Source organism: Diospyros lotus, chromosome 15, assembly GCF_014633365.1.
Source record: "Diospyros lotus cultivar Yz01 chromosome 15, ASM1463336v1, whole genome shotgun sequence".
NCBI classification, from domain to species: domain Eukaryota; kingdom Viridiplantae; phylum Streptophyta; class Magnoliopsida; order Ericales; family Ebenaceae; genus Diospyros; species Diospyros lotus.
Window position 1 is genome coordinate 21,091,059 of NC_068352.1, and position 23,011 is coordinate 21,114,069.

Genomic DNA, 23,011 nt, shown 5'->3' on the forward strand with positions numbered 1-23,011 from the left:
TTTGTTCTAACTTGTCACACTAATTTAAATCCTAATATTTTGTATAAAACTTCGAATGCTTTGCTACTACATCATGTCGCCACCTTTATTCACTTCATCTCAAAGGTTTCACATTGACATTAAATTATTGAAGTATCAAATACGTGATTGAAATTGTAAATATACAGTGTAATGGGCTGTTGAGAGAAGTAGTTGGACCCTGGGCGGCTGGGCCAACTCTCCTGGTTCTCGACCCAAGCTGACAGTTTCCTTTTCTTTTGTTCCCAAAAATTCGACTCCAAATAAAAACCCCTCAAAAGCCCTACATCGTTAAACCCTTCCTGTCTCTCTCTGCCTCGAGTCTCGACCCTGTATAAGCCCTAAACCCACCACACCCCCACCGCTTCTATCTCTCTCTTTCTCTCTCGAGCTTCAGCATCTGTGTTCCTGGCCTCCATAAGGTACTTTCTATGTCTACCTGTAGCAGTGCGATTTAGTCACAGAATATGTTTGCTTTTATTTGTCTTTTGTGTTTGTCAAAATTCGGTGCTTATTGTCAATTTCTTGGGATTAAATCCGTGGTTGGATTTCACTTTGAGCCACGCCTCAAGCTGGAAGTTATTAACATGTGGAAATGGCTTTCGCACTTAATCTTTCTAATATTTTTCTCGAGGCTCAATGAGATGTGTTATACAGGATTCCTGATTATATTCTGTTCGTTTAATTACCGTGCGCTTGTGCTCATCGTCATTTTCGGATTCATCAACGTGTGTGCATTTTTTATTGAAGAGTATGTTTATGAAATTTAAATAATGAGCATGCAGAATTGGACTCAATTTTGCTAGGTTCAGTTAAGTGGATATTTACCTAGCTAGGCTCTTCATTTGTTTACTTGCTTTTAAGCAAGTCTTATGAACTGTTATACAGTTGATGTAGCATAATATATCCGCACAAATTAGACTTTAGGGATGAGGATGATGGTTTTAATGTTCTAATATCCTTTTTGATGCCTTTGATGGTTTACATTGCAAGTCATGGAGAGAAAATAAAATCTCCAAAGTCCCAAGATCTATTTGTACGTATGTTAATAAAACTCTTGGACTTTTCTCATTAGGGTTGGGGTGGAGGAGAAATTTTGGAACTATAACTTATTTGATTCTCTATGGGAGGGCATTTTTAGAAGTCTGAATGAGCAGCTTAATTTTCTTGAGACTTTTCTGGAATTCTTCCTTTTATACTACATTTCCAATAGCTTAATGATCTAGCTGTGCTGATTTGGTCTGTTTTATGTGGCTGTTGATAATCTTATTTTGATTGTGTTACCCTTCTCTACCAGACACTTGATATCAGCTCTCAAAGCCTTTATGCACCATGTAGTATCTTAAGCAATGGATGTTTAGTGTTTTAACATCCATGCTTTAAGAAATGACCATAGATGTTTGGTCCTGTTAAGGAATGGGACACTTCTCCATTCCTTAAAACACTAAACATCCATGCTTGTTATTTCTTAATTTTTCTATTATTGGACACTTCTCCACAATTTGAGGATACCCATGTCCATCGTAAGAACATTTATTTTCGTCATTTAAATGAATTTCACGTGCATCACTATTTGAAAAGAATGGTTTGGAAATCAATTATAAAATAAAAATCATATTTAATAGTGGCTCCCCTTTTAGGTGTTCTAATTTCAAAAACTTTATGCTGCTGCCTGTGACTCATAAAGCTAATATGTATGTGTATATAAAAATGCAAATTTCTTTATTTTCATAACTACATTACTTACTTTATATATCTATTGATGTTTCTCTATCATTCCTTCCCAAATTTTTATAGAGATTACTATCTTGGGATCATAGTTACCTAGTTTGCGGAATGCTATTGCTCGGTATGTGGAACACAGTAGGGGACATGGTACATCACTTTGCTCAAAACGCAACATGAGAGGGCAGGCTTCTTCGATTTTCCTCTTCGAGTCACTGTACATTTCAGTGCACATTTTGGTGCACTAAGGCGGAATGCCAACAAAACATATAAATATTCAAAAAAATTTGTTTGGCTTTTGACTATATAAATTAGAAACCAATATAAGGACCAAAATTCTTAATGTTTTTGATGGACTTGGGATTAGGAGTTTAGGGTTGAAAAGAGTGAAGACATCAAACAAGACAGGCAAGATAATTGAGACAAAATTTTCTGAATACAAAAGGTTAATAATCATAATTCAAGATTAACATTCATCATTAACATTCACACTTTTTTTCCTTTTAATTTCAAATTTATAATTTAGGTAAGCAATTTCATTTGTCTTCCTTTTAACTTCTTTATTTGCTCTTTTCGTGTGTGTGTGTGTGTGTGTATTAGATATCTTCTTTTATTCCTTTTTTTAGAATAAAAAGATTCTTCTTCCTTTTCTTTTTTCCTTTAATTAAAATTTATTTCTTTCCCTTTCCTTTTTCTTGGCTGAGTTGTCTTCTTTTTTTTTAATTTTTTATTTAGATCTTAATTTTTCCATTTTCTTTTTCAATTTCATAACTATTTATTCTTTTTTGTATTAATTATCTTTTTGTATGCTTTTACTTTTTAAACTTTTTTCCTCCCTTTATTTGTTTTTACAATTTCAAATCTGGATCTAAACTTATATTTTTTTTTTCCCCTAAGGAAGAAGAGTTAAGTTTGATCTTCCTTGTTTATGATTTTCTCCTTAGTCTTTAGTTTATTTCATTTCTTTGACAAAATAAAATTTAATTTTCCATTTTGAACATAATCTATAAACATAGATTTGATATTGTTTCAATAAATAACTTTTATGTTGCTCCCATTATAACTATGAATTTTGGTAAATCCTTTAAGTTTTATATTTGATGCTATTTTAATAGAATAAATTTTTATTCTTTCCATTAATATAACTCAAGCTTTGTAGTTATATATATACATGCGAGGTGTAGCCAGTGCTTTGCATACACAAGTAAAAGAATAAAAGATTTTGAATAAAAATTCACGGCTGACAATTGTTGCAGTTCAATTTTTACTCTTTTTGGTCAAAATTTAAATGAACATAAGATTTGGTGTTGTGGTAAAATTAAGTTAATTATAATTAATGATCGTGAGTTCAAATCTTGCTCATAACACCAAATTGCCTTGTTTGCTTATATCTATTCTGTTAGATAAGCAAACACAACATTTGGTGTTACCATTTTTGAAGCCCTGTCAAATTTTGATAATCCCAAAAATACCCTTCAACAATTCTAAAAACCAAAAATAATTATATCAACAAGTTTTGAATCATGATATCCAACTTGAAATAAACCTATTTTACCACTACACTAAATCTTATCTTTATTTAAATTTTGTCTGCAAAAACTAATTAACCTGCAACTTCCAATTGCCATAAATAAATCTTCATTTGAAATCTTATCTATTCTATTATATAAGCAAACACCACATTTGGTATTACCGCCTTTGAAGCCCTATCAAACTTTGATAATCCCAAGAATACCTTCAATAATTCTAAAAACCAAAAATAATTCTTTTAACAAGTTTCAGTGTGAAATGCCATTGTTATTATAGCTCTCACATGTTCTCTTCTCTTTATTCAAACTCCCTTTCTCACTCAACTCTCTTTATTCAAATGTGATTACTAATAAAGTTGGAACCCAAATGAATGAGAGAGAGAGGTGATGTAGGAACCTTTAGAGAATTAAATGAAAAACTGGGAGAAGAAAAATGACTTGGTTTATTCCTCTGCAACCATGTCTTAGTTTGGTAAAATTGTAGTAGAAAAAAAATGGATGATTAAGAGAGAGGAGGAAGAATAAAACTGCAAAAAGAGAGATAGTCAAGAGAAAAAAAAAAAAACAAATAAGAGTGCTGGGTTCTGAAAAGTTTAGTAGTGAAATGAATTAACAGTGTAAAAAATAAATTGTTCAATTTTCAAGTGATTCCAAACAAATTTAGAGCAAATATATATATGTATACATTGATACATGAGTTGAACACGCCTCACATGTGCTCGGCTTCTAGTAATAGACTAGAGAATAGATATTTCATGCTATTTCACTAAATAATTTTTATAAAATATTTCATTTTTAAATATTTTTATTAGGGTTATAGATCAAATACATTTATAGACCATCGAAAGACGTTTTCTCCTTGCCGCTGCCACCAAAGACCCAACCTCAGAGAACTCTCTACATCTGTACAACCTCTGTCTATTGTCACTTTGTGGTCTTTTCTTATCTCATCCTCTGGTCCTCATTGCTTGTATTCCTTGAAGAAGATTTGCTTGTCTTGTCCTGAGCTATTGCATAGAGAAAGGAGGAAGACTAAGAAGAACAGGTAACGGCTCTAGTACTCTCTTCTTAAAAACCAACTCTTAAAAGTTGGAGAATTTGCTGCAACCTCTATCTATAGTCCCCTTGTTGTCTTCTTCATCAATTTATATCAGATCCCATCCTCTGTCTGTCACTGCTTGTCGTTCTTGACAAAGATAAGCAGCTGGCCACGAGCTTTTGCAGAGAGAAAGGAAGAAGACAAGCATCAGAGATCTAGGCAAATTGGGACATGTTCCATATTTTTGCATGTATTTTTGCTCCTTAGTAAATTAGTGTTTGTCATTGGAATTCATTTTGGCATTTTAACATGTCCATGTTTGCTTCATTTTTGTGTATGGATTGTTTAAAAATGAGATTATACATCCTAAGGAGTATTTCTATTAAAGATAAGATGTGCAAAACATGATCAAGGTGGTTTGAATATTTCAAAGGAAGACTAATAGACATGTTTGTTAGGTAAGTGGATGAAATATAGGAAGTATAGCAAAGAAGTAAAGGAAGACAAAAAAAAAAAAAAAAAAAGCTTAGTTGGAAACTATTAAATGTGACATAGCATATGCTATAATAACCCTATAGAGGGTAGGACTTGAGATCTGTCATGAACCTAGGGTTCATAATGGGCTGAAATTGGCATTTGGAGGGATCCAAGAGGTTTAGGATTAAGAACAAAATGTATAGAGGGAAAATTGAAGAAGAATGGGAGAGAAATTAGAGAGAATTGAGGGAGAGCAGAAGAGAGAAGTGAGAGGGAGATTTGAGATAATTCTTAGAGAGAGAATGATAGTTTCATTAACAATTCAAGCATCCTCATCTCCTCTTACAATGGGCCTTTTTATAGACATAGGTAGCTCCTTAACTAATTTCTAACAGCACCCATGTGCTCCTAACAAACAATCAAATATCTCCTAATAAACTAATACAAGCCTATTACAATATTACCCCTTTATTATATCCCTATCACAATATTATCCTTCTAATCCTCCTAGGGACATGACAATTTCCCCCCCCCCCCCCCCTTGAAATGTTTTTTGTCCCCAAGAAACTTATTACCACCTAGCCGTTGCTTCTTTATCCAATGCCCATCTTCACTTAGTGGTTTTTTCTTTGCTTTTCTTTCTTCTTATCTTGTTTTTCTTTTTTCTTTTGCCTTCTCTTTTCTTTCTCCTCAGCAGCAACAACATTATGTCTTGCTGCCACAACAATTTCAGCCATCCGCCTCTTCCTTAGGGCTGTTAAAAATGGTTCCAAATGTGTCGTCAGCCCTACAACCCCATCCTTTTCAATTATGGACAGAATTTCAATCCTCTCTATAGGTAAAAATCTGTACATTACCTCCAACTCTTCTTGCTGCAATGTTACCTTTGCTTTGTCTTGTGTGCCCATGCCAATGACATATATGTGAGATGTTCTAAGAAAGGTGCCCGGTGCAATCCCCTGTTCCTTCTCCTCAAGTACTTGGTTAAGAGGCTTTTCTGGTTCCTTCTTCTGCTGCTTCCAGAAATCAATAGCATCAAGTGTCTCAACACTAGTAAGAGTGCTTGAGAGACTGCCATTCTTCGATTCCTCATCCTCACCCTCTTCTTCCATGTACTCCTCAGCCCTCTCCACCCCCTCGTTGCCCATTTTACTCCAAGCCAGAGAATCCTTAGCTTTTGGTAGGTCCAAAATAAGAGGAAGGATTCTAGCCCCAATATCTGTGTAGATTAAGGGTCCTTTAGTCAGATTTTCTTGATCCAATGCTATTCCATTTCCCACAAACTTCTGATCCGAAACACCCCCAAATCCTTTAGCCCATGCACTAGCCAACGAGGGTAATGAGTTGGCATCTTCCTTGTCAATTTTGCTTAAACTGATATACTTCTTTTGCTCAACATTGGAGGTGAGCAATGAATCTGCTTCTCGCCTCCTCAATTTCTCCTTCAGCGACTCTATTTTAAGGAATTCGTCTTTGTTAAAACTTTCGTAATAATCATCGAAGTATTTAGCAGGGAAGTTGTAACGATACTTATTGATTCGTATCATCGCAAACTGCTGCAGCTTCTTGTGGATTATAAGGCCAAATTCCTCACACTCTTCATCAATCCCACTTCTTTTTTCCTTGTCCTTGGTTGATCTCCTTCTCAAAATCCTTTCCCCATGTTTGATGCTTTTGGTCAACTGAAAATGCAGCATTTTTCTGCTGCCATTGAGGATCTGATTGTCTGACGTGGGCACTACTTCCCAAAACCTCTCGAGTAAGACATCCCACTAAAAATACAGCACTGTTTTGCTGCAATTGAGGCTGCTCTCTTGCTTGAAAATTAACCACTGAAAATGTAGCATCATTCGATTGCAATTGTGACCCATTTTGTTTCATTTGTGCCCTGCTTCCCATGGTCGACATCTCACAGACATGACACTTGGAAGACCAAGGGATAGGGGTTCTATACATACCGCTCTTCTTCAACCAATATTTAAAGCCAAAATTAACATTTGTTTCCCTTTGCTCACAGCCTCAAGCACCAACAATCAACGAGTTGGATGAGCTAGAAGCATCCACTTCTCACACGAAATTTGTGGCTTACGGCTAATGAGCGCCACCTCACTCATTGCTTCAAGAAGTCGCCCAGACTTAATCTGCCTCAAACGGAACCCACCAAGAGCTGGGTCTGTTTCGCCTTCAATTCTGGACTCAATTAAATCAAGCAGAAGGAGTTGGCGGCCAAGATTCTACTCGATTAACTCAGTTGGAAATCTCTCTAGACTGAATCGCACTCGTCGATGTTCAGCGACTGTTCCTTGGGTTTGGTCAGACTTGTACTCTTTAATGGAAAGCTTCGCACCCAATCAGTGATGCATCAATGCTTCCTTCCTTAGGTTCTGCCCAATCACCGACCAAACCACGATTGCCTGAAACCCACTGCACAACCGCGATCACTTGGAATTCCTGCCCCAGTTGCAACTTCCTAGCCATTTGCGTCAACCTTTGGTCACCCACTATAGTCGTCCGACCAACTTGCGTCACCCACTCCAGTCACGACCTTTTGGGCCGAGGACCACTAGTAGATGGCAGCTCCTTGAATTTGCCTGGGTTGCCGAGAATCGTGGCCGTATCTCACCTCCTCGTGCCTCGGAATCAATTCTAAGATTCAATGGCCGTCTATGTCTTCAGAATTCGGACAGGAGTGTCTTTGATCTGCAACTGAATTGCTGATCAAATCCACCTGCAGAATTCACTATTCCAACTGTTCGCTCCAGTCGCGACCCTCCTGGCTGTCCGTGTCACCACCTTCAACGGACTCCCACACCAATCGCGAACGTTGTTTGTTTGCGTCGCCTCAAGTTAGCTCACCTATTGACCCACTCCAATCACAAATGCTCCACTATTCATGTCGCCTCCGGTGCTACTTGAATTTGCTGGAATGATGCCCGATTTTTGAAACTGTCTTGCGCTTAGCTTCTCAATTTCGTACTGAGAGTTGTTTTGTTCTCTCGGTTATGACTCGTCCTTTGATTCCTCGGAATCTGATTAGAATCGCTGCTTGCACTCACCTATCAAGAGTTGAGAATCCCTAGTTTCGACCACCGTCGGGATGTAGTCATTCAACCAAATTGCTATGAGTTTGCTGGAATCACAGCTGATGAAAGATTGGCTCTGATACCATTTGTCATGAACCTAGGGTTCATAATGGGCTGAAATTGGCATTCGGAGGGATCCGAGAGGTTTAGGATTAAGAACAGAATGTATAGAGGGAAAATTGAAGAAGAATGGGGGAGAAATTAGAGACAATTGAGGGAGAGCAGAAGAGAGAAGTGAGAGGGAGATTTGAGATAATTCTTAGAGAGAAAATGATAGTTTCATTAACAATTCAAGCATCCTCGTCTTTTCTTACAATGGGCCTTTTTATAGGCATAGGTAGCTCCTTAACTAATTTCTAACAACACCCATGTGCTCCTAACAAACAACCAAATATCTCCTAATAAACTAATATAAGCCTATTACAATATTACCCCTTTATTTTATCCCTATCACAATATTACCCTTCTAATCCTCCTAGGGACATGACAAGATCTAGAATTCATTAGCTGACCACACTTAGTGGATTAAGACTTGTGATTGTTGTTGTGGTTGTTGTATGTTTGTTCCTTCTGAATGTTGATTGTTTGCTTAGTCATTTTATTAAAAGTCATCATGTCACTGTTTATCATTTCAACATAGCTGTTTGTTTTTGATCTCCATCTGATACTGCTGCTCATCATCCATCCCCCTTATATTGGCTTACTGTTCTATCTCTAGTTGGTACCCATTAACAATGGCTGACAGAGTGCTTACTGACTTATGTTGAGTTACACTTCATTTCAATTTCCTCTTAGTCATATATTGCTTATCTATTATCAGGAATTTGGACTATGAATTTCAACAATGTTAAAGTTCCAAAGGTGCCAGGGGGTGCTGCTGCTTCTGCTTTAATCAAGTTAGGGACTATTGCTGGGCTTGCTGTGTATGGGGTTGCTAACAGTCTTTACAATGTTGAAGGTGGGCACCGGGCTATTGTCTTCAATCGTATAGTTGGCATCAAGGACAAGGTTTGTTTTCCCTTCGTATTTGTTACTTGCATAAAAAACTTGTTTCAAGATGAGATCTAAGATTAGATTACTTCTTTCACGTCTTAAATGAGTATAATTTTCTTTCTGATTGCTTTTTGCAGTTAAATAACTTGTTGCCTTTAGCCCCTTTTATCCTTAATATGTTTTAGGATAACTTCTGCAACTTCAATGTTAATATAATACCTGATTTTGGATGGCCATGGGAAATTTGATGAATAATTTTAATTTTATACATTGTGAATGCCTTGCCACCACCCCCCTACTTGGTTAGGATAAGGTGTAGTTGTTGATGATGATGATTTTAATTTAATTGACATGTTCTTTTGCCATGCATGACTTTTAACGGTGGGCTTTCACTACTGTGGCAGTTAATTTTCTTTCTTGCTCTTATCTTATTTGTTAGATGATAATTAGAGATGCTTGTTTCTTCTTTGATTAGTGTAAATCTGGATTGACAAAAAGTTTATATTTTATTGCATTGCATGATAAGTTCTTCTCTTGTTCTTAAGAATTATTTTCTTTATGCTGTGTACTAAATTTACTTGAATGTAGGTATATCCTGAAGGAACACATCTGATGATCCCATGGTTTGAAAGGCCTGTCATTTATGATGTTCGTGCTCGCCCACATTTGGTGGAAAGTACTTCAGGAAGTCGTGATCTCCAGATGGTATCTTCCTTTCAAAATTTACCTCATTTTTTCTTATTTGACCAAGTTTCTTGAAAAGCAATCCATTTGAACTTGTATTTTAAACCTTGATTCTACATCAGCATTATTGATACTCTATTCTAATGAATCCTTGAGTTTAAGAAAAACTTATTGTCAATTAAACTTGAGTTCTTTTATATAATCTTTGTTATTGATTTGTTTGTTTATTGTTAATCATGTATATGATTTATAACACTTTTATTTTCCGTATATATAGATATACAACTACATATATAGATATTCTGTACATATAGATGTAGAAGTTGCTTAGAAACTCCAAGTAATGTGATCTTGTGTAGTGATTCACGGTGTGTTGTGCTGGTCTCTAGGTATGCCTTTTACTTTCTTTGGGTACACTCGATCAATTGGTATCCTTAATAGTAGTTCCACATATTCATTAGTTCTATCAACTTGGAGAGGGTTTTTATTACCATTATTTAGTTCACCGTAAATGTAAAACAGAAAAAAGACTTTCCTGCAATGATAATGAATCTTGGTGCATGGTGCAATGGTGAGGTGGCCTTGTTGTTAGTTGGGTGTGGTAAGCTCAAATTATGGAAACAGTCTCTCTTCTCATGCAGGGGTAATGCTGTGTACAGCTGTCCCTCTACAGATCTTGCATCTGTGGGAGCCTTGTACACATGGACTGTCCTTACCTTTTAGCCAATATGAGGAGTAAATATTTTGGATTCTTCTTATTTTGTTATCCTCTTGAGTTGTCATCAAGTATGGTATATTTTGATGCTTGAAGTTTGCAAGAGACCTTTCCTTGAGTAAGTAGTTTTCTTAATTAGTTTGTTTTAAGTAATTTCCATTACTTAGTACAGTAGTTAAAACTATGTTAGTAAGTTTGTGGGACTGGTATCTTATACACGTAATCCTACTTCTTCCAAGTTTTATTCCTTTCTTAGCATGCTCTTGATGTTACTGAACAGGTAAAAATTGGTCTTCGAGTACTTACCCGTCCTCTGCCAGACCAGTTACCTACTATCTATCGAACTCTTGGTGAGAACTATAATGAAAGAGTCCTGCCTTCAATTATTCATGAAACACTGAAAGCGGTTGTTGCTCAATACAATGCTAGCCAGCTCATCACTCAGAGAGAGGTAGGAAGTTAATTGTTTCTATGTGAGTATTTAAATAATAATCACTACTGCTCCTGGACAACTTATGGTGCAAAAAGCCATAATGGGATCCTTTTTTCTGTGCTCTGGAATTTTGGCATGTTTGATTCTATGTTGGGTTGTCTGACTAAATTAAATAGTGTCCCATTGTAATTGGGTTCTCAGCAATCTACTTGCTTGTAGTCTGTTAGTAGGGAAATTCGGAAGGTATTGACAGACAGAGCAGCAAATTTCAACATTGCTCTGGATGATGTCTCCATTACAACCCTGACATTTGGGAGGGAGTTTACAGCTGCAATAGAAGCCAAACAAGTGGCTGCACAAGAGGCTGAGAGGGCCAAATTTGTTGTTGAAAAGGCTGAGCAAGACAAAAGAAGTGCAATCATCCGGGCACAGGTGAGATAAAAATACTTAGTTCTAGAACTCTAATAGTGATAAATGCAATTCAGTTTCTGAAAAAAAAAAAAAAAGTGCCCTCAGTGCACAAGGGTGCCCGCCTTGAGAGGGTTGTGAGAGGCTTTCCCTTGCTTTTTTTGTAAAGATGCTGTTTTCACAACTCGAACCCATGACCTTCTGGTCATAAAGAAGCTATCTTACTGTTGCTTCTGAGGCTCACTATCTAGTGACTATCTGTTTCTGAACTTGAGAATGATTAGCTCAGCTATCATCCAAATGATTTTGTGATTCTTTTTGACATGATTTGATCAGCTGGATTGATACATGGCACCTTGCTTTTATCTTCCAAAATTCTTGAGATATTTCTTCTCTATTTTACCATTTTGGTGGATGTGGCAGTGTTACTCTTGTGCCTGGTTTTTCGTCTGTATCCTTTCTGTTAGTAAATATAGGCGTTTTGCAATTGCAGTAAATACAATGAAGATAATAATTTTGGAACCTCTTAGAAGAGAATAATTATTTATTACAAAAAAATGTTACACGAAAAAAGTCCATTTTTTCCTCTTATATATATATATATTGCCATGTCTCCCCTCTTATATTTCATTCAACGACTTGTTCTTACTTGATCTTAATCTAGTGAACAACTAGGATTCATGCCACAAATATCAAACTGACAAGAAAGACATCATATTAGGTAAACAAATCATAAAAAATGGATCATATAGAATAGGGTCGTATTTGGATCAAGATCTGGATTTCACAATATCCAATAAGATTTGGCACTAAAATTATGGGATACCATCTCCACAGTTTTTCTTCTTGATGCAGAGTTTCTTTGCCAAATTCCAATGGTACAATCAGAAGATTTAGATCAAGGTTCTAACGCCTTTGCAGTATACATCTCACAGTAAACTGGAATCTCAAAATGTGGATGATAGTCATTCCAGTAATGGTCATAGATTGATTCAAGAAAGAAAAAATAATGACCATGGTATCTGAACCTGTTTTGCCTATTTTATAATGATGTTAAAACTGTCTTTTGTTTTATGGCTATATTTGACATTTTCCCTATGTCCCTGTTCCTTTCTTCATTCATTTTGCTTCTTAATGTATAAATCTTTCACCTCTTGACACCCTCAGTATTCCTTGTAGGACTAGATAGGTGTTTCTATGGGCACTACTTTGACACAGTGGAAGACAGGCTGATTTTGTTCAATCTCTTCCTTATAAATTATGAAAATTCTTTGCTTGAATGACATGCTTTTCCTTTATGGGATCCAGGGTGAGGCCAAGAGTGCCCAACTGATAGGCCAAGCTATTGCCAATAATCCGGCATTTATTACTCTAAGGAAAATTGAAGCTGCAAGAGAAATCGCACATACAATCTCAAATTCAGCGAACAAGGTTTTCTTGAGTGCAGATGACCTATTGTTGAACCTCCAGGAGATGAACTTGGAGAGCACCACTGGGAAGAAATAAACCAGCAGGTTATCAACTTTCAATTACTTCCATTTGGTTTTGTTTCTGAGTTAGTTCATATGTGCAATGTTTGTTGAGATCACTGGAGTAAACATCGATGGCTTTATGTTTTTTTCTTTTATCTTTCATCTTTTTTCTCTATGGAATGAGGGAATTATCCATTGGACGTGTATCCAGTCAACACTTAGCTATGGGTATGCTGGACGTGTGACTTGTTCAATAAGCGCCATTACTTCCCTTCCACATTTTACTGTAATTGCAGGACCATGCATTCATTTTAAATAGCAGGGAAGCAGAACGTTTGTAATTGCAGGAACATGCATTCATTTTAAATAGAAGGGAAACAAAACATATGTAACGGCGTCTGTGCATCTTATGGTTAACAGCCTTGTAATAGCGCCATGTGTATCTCATGCCGTGGTCTGATGGATTTATGTTTTTTATTAACCGACTCCGAAAATCAAGATGTCAGATATCCAACTCTGGACGACTGAGTGTTTTAGGTCGAAAATACATAGCAGCAGACCACCTGAACTGAGCCTGAGACCATGCTCCGAACATTTCCAGTTACTTGCTGTACTATTTTTTACCCCCTCTATCTAATACCAATCTTTGGCCACCACTGTGGCATTGTTTTTGGCTTTAATTCTTTGAGATTTTATGAGTAACCAGTTCACTTTGGTTCCTGTGATTCGGGCATTACATGATCATACGAGATATGTATCATGCCATTCTGGTGAAGATTCATAGGATGCGACCTTCCTTTGGCCCTGGTAACTTGCGCCCTAGGAATGCCCTTCTTATGGGCGGTGCCAAGCTCTTTGACGATGCTTATGTAAGGTGTTTGGTATATTTTTATTGGATTTTGGAGTTAGGTGTCTTTGAAATTAAGGGATCGTGCTGTTCTATATTGTGTCTTAGATGGAGAACGCGTTTTCAGTCGTGATAACTCAATATTCGTAACCCCAGGTTGGTCCAGTCCCCTGTGTAATAATGGCCTCGGTGCCCCGCCGTTGATCAAACTCCCATAGGGCCCCGTCTCAATTAAGTTGTGTTTTTGGACGCACATGATTTGTTGGGTTATTGTGTTTGGTGGGTTTATTCAACGCATATGTTAAAAAGGCAGTGGTTATGTTTTCACGGTAGTAAAAATAAATGTTTCTTTGTTTAAAAACAGGCGAAAGGGGAAAAAGGAGCACTTTTGAAACATTAAGATAGAATTTAAATTCTAGAATTTAGAAAGTTTGAACAGAATTTCCAAAATTTGGAGTCTTGGACCAAGTAATTGCTAGAAAATAGCGTCAAAAGTAGCAGTTTGAATGGCAGAATTTGGTAAAATTTCATTGTTCGTCACAGGGTTTCCATCAGCGTAGATGACAAACCCACCAACCCAGAAGATAATCCAAATATGTTAACTAAATTGATCAACCAAAAATTATAGACTTATTCTAGACCAAAAATGATAAACAAAAAGTTAAATTCATATTTTTAGTCTTATATTTGATATTTTATTTTTATATGATCACTCAAGTTTTTCGTTATTTCAATCATATTTTTGAATCAATTGCTCATTTTACTAGAATTGAGTTAGAGCGTGGAATATATATGCATTGAAATGTCCAAATTACTCTAATTGTTAACCACCATCTCTCTTATAGTTTCTTTCTTTAATGGTTGACAACGATTGGGATGTAAAGGATGAAGAAGAAAATGGGTTAAGATAAAGGGAATTTGTAAGGAGTGAGGGATTGACAGAAATGGTGGCTAGCAATGAGCCTGAGTGGGAGGTGTAGCAAGATAAGAAGTAGCTAGCGACGAGGTAGGGGAGGCGGTTGGCGTGCAAGTTGAAGGCTATGGCAAAAGATGAAGACGATTGTTGACTATGGAGGAGGGCAAGTGAAAGTAAAAGCGTCGATGGTGGCAAAAGTTGAAGAGGCAAAGGAGCCATCGATTGGGGAAGATGAACTAGTTGAACGGATGGTTGGTTGCTATGATTGGAGAAGAAGATGAATGATCAGAGGCATTGTTGATTGAGAAGTTTATGATTGGAGAAGATGAAGTAAGAGGTCTTGTTGATAGAAAAAGACCGATGGTCGGTTGTAATGATTGGAAAAGACATGAGAACATTTGCAATTTTTAGAAACAACGAATGATATAGTTGACGGTGACTATAGGGGGTTGACGACAGTCGACGACCTTAAACAAATGTTCTCAATCCTTTGTACTTGTCATTGGCCACTTCTCTGCTTCATCACCAATTGCTTTTTGCATGCACGTGAGGAATAATTTGAACATTTTAGCTCATGTATGTTGCACGCTTTAGTGAAATGTGTAATTAACTTGAAAATGTATGGTACATAAGTGTAATCGAAACAACGAAAAGTTTGTATGGTCACATAAAAAATCTTGAAAATATAAAAATACAAATATAAGTTTAACCTAAACAAAATGATGATTTTATCATGGGGTTTGAGTTGAGTTACTGTAAACTTTTGACGCATCAAAATGTTGTATTCCACTACTCAAAGGTGCTAGTAGCAACTTTTGTGATATCCCCAAAAATATACTTGATGTCTCATGTTTGAGTTTGGCAGATGATGGTTATGTGTATGATCATCAGTTACATGATTTACAAATTTAAGAATAAAAGAATTGAAGACATTGCTTCATATAATAATTCCTAACAATAAATTTTTTGGATGTCATGAATAAATACTATATTGACACTATGGAGTGTGACCCTAACAACCCGAGTTTTCTTTTTCAAAAAGAAAAAAAAAAAAAAAGCATTCCTGGTGGGGGAAGAGATGCATGTGGAGGAGGTGTTGATTGTTGGGGAAATCGTCAGAAAGGGGGATGGATGGTTGGTGGAGAGGAGTGTTTAGGTATATTTGTGAAACTCTTTTTCTTCTTCTTCTTCTTCCAGAAGAACTTGCGTTTATGGATGTACTCTTTGTTGGTGAGATGGGGATAGATGGCACTGATTCCATTTCAAAAGCTACTATTCGTTTGATACAAGGAAACCACTGGCTCTTCCTGCCCTGGCACACGGGTGCTTTTCCCAATTTGCCGGCTATATCTGGCTCTTAAAGCAATTCCATTTTTGTTAATTCCTCCCCTTATTTTTGGGGGTTAAATCAGTTGGGTGAGCTTAAATTTTAAAAGCCACCTATAGAAAGAATAAACTTAGCCCATTATCTCATTCATTAAGTTAGTTATGTGTTAATATGTTTTTACTACATTTATTAACATGTTTAAATTCATTATTAACATGTTAACTTAATTACGTTGTATAATATGAGCCCATCTAAATAATAAAAAATGAATTTATATGTCACCTTGAATGCTCATATTAAATGCATAACTTTTTCCAGTCAGGCATAAGGCTAGGAGCCGCGTTGCCCCCATAAATTTACTGTTTTTTTCGGTGTTGGGTGCGCGCGGTGGAAACTACAGCGGCGGCTTTCGTTTCATATTGCGGTCCCCATTTTTGGACAAAATTTCCACGCAATCAAACAGAGTACAAAACAATCAATCAATCTCAGATATTTTTCTTATTATGCGCCAGTTGTGTTGTGGCCGGTACTGTACCTTAGGCAACCCACGTGTGTTTCCCACCTCAAGACTTTTTAAAGCTTTTAATCCATAACAGGACTCGTTTAAAAGTTGATGGGGGTCTTAGACGGCAGGCGACAACGGTAACGATGTAATCAACTGTAGCGCTCTCTCTCTCTCTCTCTTGTCATTACGCAAGCACTGAATAGTGTCACAGTTGCTTGATCGGTGGTTATCCCACGTTTGTTGTTTAGTGTGTTGTTTCTTGTTCTTAGTTTCTTTTCTCTCTTCACGATGGCATTTTCTGATCTCCCAACTCTGGTCAACATTCGCCGTTTCCTTTCGTCAACATCTTCTTTCATTGACGCCTGTAATCTCCTTTCTCGTTATCTCTCACTTTTTAGCGTCTCCTTCTCTAATGTCTTTTCTAGCATATCTCGTTTTTCTCTGATATTATTTTTTTAGGCCCATCTTTTGGAGGCCCTAAACATATACTTTAATAATTTATGTCTTAACCAGATCCTGACTCATAATTAACACACTTGAAAATAAGTAAATTGCCGACTTATGTCATTGTCATCGTCACTGAACATGCAAATCTTTTTACATCACAATTTGGTAACATCGTAACATTCCAATGCAAATTTATTTATGTTTGGGAAAATTATAGGGTACTTTACGGTATTGGTATTCTAGACATCGTGTTCCTTTTTATTTTTTGCCTCTTCCTAAGATTGTTTAATTTTTAACTTTAGCATCTAAAGCTTTCCCAAGCACACCCCAAGATAGTTTTCATTGTGGTTGCAGGAACATCAATTGCTAGCATGAATCCCAAACCGTTGATGTTTCTAACCATTCAAGTCTGGTTAGTATCATCCTATGATGTGGCCTTAGTAATGATGATGCTCGAAGATGAACCTACCAACTTATGTGCACCATGTCATCGTTGGCCTATATCAGATTGTTAAGTTGTCATTAAAATTTGAACCTTTACCTGGGGCTATATGGGAACCAGAGGGTTGTTTACATAGCTGATTATAGCCCAAATTCCTTAATCTTGAGAATTATTTGGATAGCTATCTCCGCTACACGCTTTGGTAAATTCACATAAGAGCACAATCTTGGTCAAGCCTTGTCGGTTGCTCACACTAATGATTCATCAATAGATAATTACTCAAATAAATTTTATCCTTAAGATAATTCGAATGTGATCATCATCACCGACCAATATTAAACCTATCTTGGGAAGGAAGATTAAATCTAAACAAGTGACAAGCCCTATCAAAGAGACAAAAGACATGAAACTATGAGTTGGTCATGCTCCATAAGTTAATCAGGAAAATGGGCTCCATAGCTTATAGATGATGGTCCTCCGTAGCTTATAAAAGATAATAAGCTTCCACATCATCGTCTTCCCGATGTCTCAACCCTTAATATTTTTTCGTTGTTAATAGTGACGCCCTATTTAAGTATTGGAGAGGCTTTCTTCACAAGGCTTGGGGTAGTCCTCTCGTTTGTTTCTTTCTTTGTAGTAACATGTACCAATCGTCTCCAAAGTTGGTCCATGTGAGTTGTATAGCCAAGTCTTCACAACTTTACTAGTGACTACTTGCAAATACCATCAAGAATCAAATGGCATTGCTTGTCGGAGCAAAGAAAATTTGACTTGAGGGAAAAAACAAGTACTCGTAGAAATTCCAACTAACATCTCCAAGAGGAATGGCCTTCAAGATCCTATTGACACCCTAAGGAAATGTGTGGTGAACCTTAGCTACTCTGGTGAAATGGCACTTTATATTGAACCTACACACAAGGTCGAAAGCAAGTTGAACTTTAGTTACTCTAGGAAACATTCTAATAGGGTAGGAAGCGTGGGAAATATGACTACACTTGGGAAACACTGCCTCATAATGAACCTATCCACAAGGTAGGAATAGCGTGCATGGCAAACCTTGATCACTTTTGAAGAAAAAAACACCACCCTTACAATATATTTACCCACAAGTATGGATCATTGGGTCATTAGGAAATGAAAATTTTATTAAGTTTGAAGGAGCTCAAAGCCTTAGGATGAATATATATAAGGTTTAATGGTGCAAATTTTTAGCTTAGTACCTGGTGGGGGGGGGGGGGGGGGGCGCATATGATAAACAACAACAAATCGACTTAATTTTTATTCCACTATGTGGGATACCAAGGGATATTTTTAGCTTAGTACCTGGTGGTGTGGGGGGGGGGGGGGGGGGGCGACTTAATTTTTATTCCACTACGTGGGGGTACCAAGGGATATTTGATCTAGTTAACAACTGTACATCAAATAGTACACTTCCACGTGGAGATAAGGCCTATTAGATAAGTCCTTTTATATGTTGGAAGTGGATATAATACATAATTATGATCACATATTGGTGATAGTCATCTACTATCTTCTTGCTACAAAAGATAACTAAAGAAAAAAATTGGGTTGTTGATAAGCCCCTATGGGTACAAATATGTTCGTAGTGATTGATAATGATAAGCAAGATCCATCATAACCTTTGACAATGACTACTACATGATGAGCATGTAGATTTCCTAGCAAACAAGTTGACTTTATCATGAAGGGATCAATTTCATCATGAAATGGCTAACCTTTATGCATTAACCACGTCACTTATCCACACACCTATAAAATTCACTGTTATGACAACCACATGGTGGAGAATCCCTTCTATGCAACTTAGTCATTTACACTTTATGATGCTTTGATAGACTCAAGGGTACTAAATAAATTAAATAGATGTTGATGATAATGAGTACAAATTGATTATGAGTAAAAATTCTTGAAGTCTGAAAAGAGTACTAGAGATTTAGACGTTTGAGTAGCATCCCTCATTCGTGTAAATAGGGGCAGAATAATATCTTGGTTAAATGCCTAAGTTTAGATGTCTGAGGACTTATGCTCAAATGTCTGAACTCTGTTTCTGCTAAAGAAATTCAGACATTTGAACATCCTTGTTCAAACATCCAAACAAGAACAGAAGGTAGCGCTTCATTCAAAAATCTGAATAGCCATTATTAGACATCTGACTAAGGGTTTTTAGGAAACACTCCAAAAGATCTTATCTCCAAAAGAGCACTTTTAAGTGATATCTTCTCTCTCTCTCTCTCTCTCTCACTCACACACACACACACACATTATTTCTTTACAAAGAATCATCTTTTAATCAACCTCTTTTAGGTATCATGCCAAATCTTTCCCATTTAGTTATTATATATATAGCCCTTTTGCCCCAAGGTTATCTAAATTGTGACATGGCTTCTGACATATCAAGAGTTGATCATCTAGCATTATTTGTAGCCCCTACCAAACGTAAGATCAAATTCTCCCTATTGTTTTCTTCTCTTTTATCTCAACGGTTGCTTCTGAAAAATCATTAATGAAAAGGATGGTTGTTGCCAGAGAAGCTCACAGACGTTGTTTTCATCTCTATTCTCTCTATTACCTACTTTTTGAATTGAGAGTTATAAATGGAGTGATTTGTAGAGCCTTAAGAATACATAAATCTAGAAAACACTTGCAAAAATATTGAATTCTCTCAAGGCAAAGAAAATGTGTTGGTGAAGTTGGAGTATTGATTGAAGAGGATATTCATTTACACATTCTTTGTTTCTCTTGTAATCAAAACTCTGTAAGTTGTAGTATTTTCTATTTATGTATTTATTCATTTGAGTGAAGGGATTCTCACATTAACGTGAGAGATTTGTATTTGTTTACAAGAACTTTTCTTGGTATAATAAGGGATTATATTAGTTTCTAATTTCATTAAAGTTAGGGATTTTATTTAATAGAATCTTCAAGTTTTTCCTACAAAAGGGAGGGCCTAGACTCAAAAGAGGTGAAGCTTTATAAATTTCTTGCTCTTGGCTATGTGTGTTTCATTTTTATATCTTGCAAACATCTCATAACATCATAAAATTATTACAAACAAAATCTTCAAACTAAGTAAGGTTTTTTAAGGTTCAATCCAACCCTTCTTGATTTAATATTTGGATAGCATTATTCTTGAGCCCATATATATAATCTTCAACTTAAATATTGCACAACCTTCTCACATATCTTGAGCTAACTTTCTATTGTGGCTACAAACACTTCAAGCATCGCCACACATCATGAAATATTACCATACCATTTGAGTCTACTCATCACGACGTGGATTTTGGCAACATCAATTTTGATTTCATACATGAAACTCTATAATTGAACATTTTAATCCCAAAAGGGTTTTTAATTTTAATAATTGAGATCCACAATTGTATGTTTTAATGAAAGGAAATATATGTAAAATTACTTACCCAATTTTAGTAGCTTCAAACTTAAAATGTTTTCTTTGCCTATTTTGTTTTTCTATGGAAGAGTAAATGGTCTATGATTTGCTTTAATTTGAAAATTGCACAAGAAAAACTTTTTCTCCACTTTTTGGTCACACGTCACTCTATTGAGCCTTTGAAAGAGGGGTCAGGAAGGGAATGAGATAACACACACATATAATAGAACCTACATAATAGAAGGGTGAAGGAAATAGCGTTAGGGTTATTACTCCTTTATTAAGAAAAAATACTGTTGGGCAAAAAAACAGTAAACAAGCCACACACACACACCCGGCCTTGATACCACTGAAAACCTTTAGACCCAACAATAGAGACTCAATCGAAATCATAAACCAAAAACAATAGAAATCATGCACATAACAAAGAAAAAAGTGGAGAGGAGAAAATAACATAGAGGAATTTACTGTGGTTCACCCTTAAATGGGTTACATCCATGTTGAGTTTCGGCGAAGGAGAACACATTGCACTATTGGAGTAAATAGGGTTTACAACACTCAAAATGTACAAGCCTCACAACCACTCTCTCTATACACAAAATGATCATTCTAACAAAATCACCCCATAACCATACAAAATAGAGATCAGAGGCTTACCCTAAAGAACCAGAGAGAAGAACATGAAGAAGACGAAGGGCAGAACAACCCAAAATGAGAAACCCCTCGCTAACTCACTTCTTTTCTCTTTCTCTCACTCTGGCTTTGTTTCTCACAAATCTCGAGGCACTGTGCAATAAATAAGAGACGCACGATGGGAATGAAAGGTTGGGATTACACCGGATAAAGGTAGCATCGACGACCAGCATTGCTTATCGTAAAGGACAAAACCATCAATGAGAAAAATGAGCATGATCTTGGGCGGTTGCCTAGCAGTAATCTCTCGACAAGTGGATGGCGGATTGAAGTTGACCCTCCAACCCTGATACAGTGTCATTATGCTTCACCATCAACAAATGCGATATTAAAGAGAGTAATATAACTTTGTTTTATCTTAACAAAGAATACAAGTGAAGGAAATGGTAAACCAATTAAAATAAAAATGACAGTTATAACTCATCCAAAGAAGCGTGAGAGAGGCCCATACATTTTCTGAGAATGTGAATACAAATTTTGATAAAAAAAAAATAATTAAGAGAAAAATAGAGAACATAATTAAAGTAATTAATGTATACTAATTTAGTTGGTGAGGAAAAAAGAAATGGACACCTTAAGAAAGAAAAAAAATAAAAAAAGCCACCGTCCAATATGATGGTAGAAAGGGTTTCACACCATTGTCTTATGAGTCTAAAATTACAAATTTGATTCTTAATCTGTTAATGCTGAATGTGTAGCGTTAATTATATAGTCTATGAATTTTAATTAAACTAAAAAATTAATAATGTTACTAATAAAGTTTTGGGAAGGTATGTGACTAATCAAATATAGAAAAAATCATAGGTGTGCATCCTGCACCTATGAGGCATGTTGGTACGAGAAGGTATGTCAAGGTAGGATGTGAGTGGCCAACAGACTCAAGTGTTGGAAGGCATAGGGCTATCGTACCTAAGTGGTAACAAGCATGCAGGAGAATGTGCTTCAGGCTGGTGCACCTGTGAGCAAGTCAGCGTGCGACATGGCTGGGCACACGGGCCCGATTGGGCACGACCAAGTGTGTACGGATGTTTAGGAAATGCAAGTGCCATAAGGGTGCCACATAGGCTAAGATGTGCAGGACATGGGGGCAAGCAAGTCAATAGTCGAGTGGCCTTAACAAAGTCAAGGGCTGATGTCAGGAGGCAGTCAACAAGTGGGCAACAGTTGCAGCAGCCACACGAATGCGACTCGCCTACCCTAGAAAAATGTGGAGCACAATGCGCGTCTACACAGGACCTTATGCGTGCAACTGAGGCAGTTCGTACAAGTGGTGGCTTGGCAATCCATGTGACCCACAAAGATGGTTTTCCATGTGCTGCATATGACCTTATTGAGTCTGATGTGGTGGTTAAGGTAGATAATCGCTTGTAATTCTGTATCCTATACATATGTGGCTAGGATGGGCAATTTTGGTAACGCAGAGACAACATTAACCTAGGCCATTTCTTTTGTATTCTTGGATTTGAATAGAAGGCTGTGACTTTTCCTATATTTCTTTGTGCGTGCTTTCTTTTGTACTGTGCTTAACCCCGGTGGGTGTTAGGCTAACCCAAGTAGGTAGACTTAGGGCCATCACAAGCTTGTTGGCTACATCTTAAAGGCTAGTCTTATGATAAGTTGGTATTAGAGCGAAGGTTGGTTGTTGTGTAAAGAAATGGGCAAAACAAATGGCAGGTGGCAATGAAGCTGTTCATGACCAAGTCTATCGTCTGAAAGCCTATCTCTCATCTAGGGGAGAGAGACCCCACAGATGAAGTCTTGTTGACCTAGAAGGTGGCTGAAGTAGACTTGTTTCTATAGGATTTGTAGACCCTCGTTGACGATTTGTGTACCTCTTTGAAGGATA

The 23,011-nt window shown here is 36.8% G+C and overlaps 1 protein-coding gene across 1 annotated transcript; it reads left to right on the forward strand.

Moving 5' to 3' along the window:
* Window positions 1–272: 272 nt before the first annotated feature.
* On the forward strand, window positions 273–12,975 carry LOC127792505 (prohibitin-1, mitochondrial-like). Its single transcript, XM_052323012.1, has 6 exons — window positions 273–440; window positions 8,692–8,879; window positions 9,453–9,569; window positions 10,544–10,714; window positions 10,916–11,128; window positions 12,413–12,975. Exons 2-6 carry the CDS (start codon window positions 8,703–8,705, stop codon window positions 12,608–12,610), a joined length of 876 nt encoding a protein of 291 aa, XP_052178972.1. The 5' UTR covers window positions 273–440; window positions 8,692–8,702; the 3' UTR covers window positions 12,611–12,975.
* The last annotated feature ends 10,036 nt before the right edge of the window (window positions 12,976–23,011 follow it).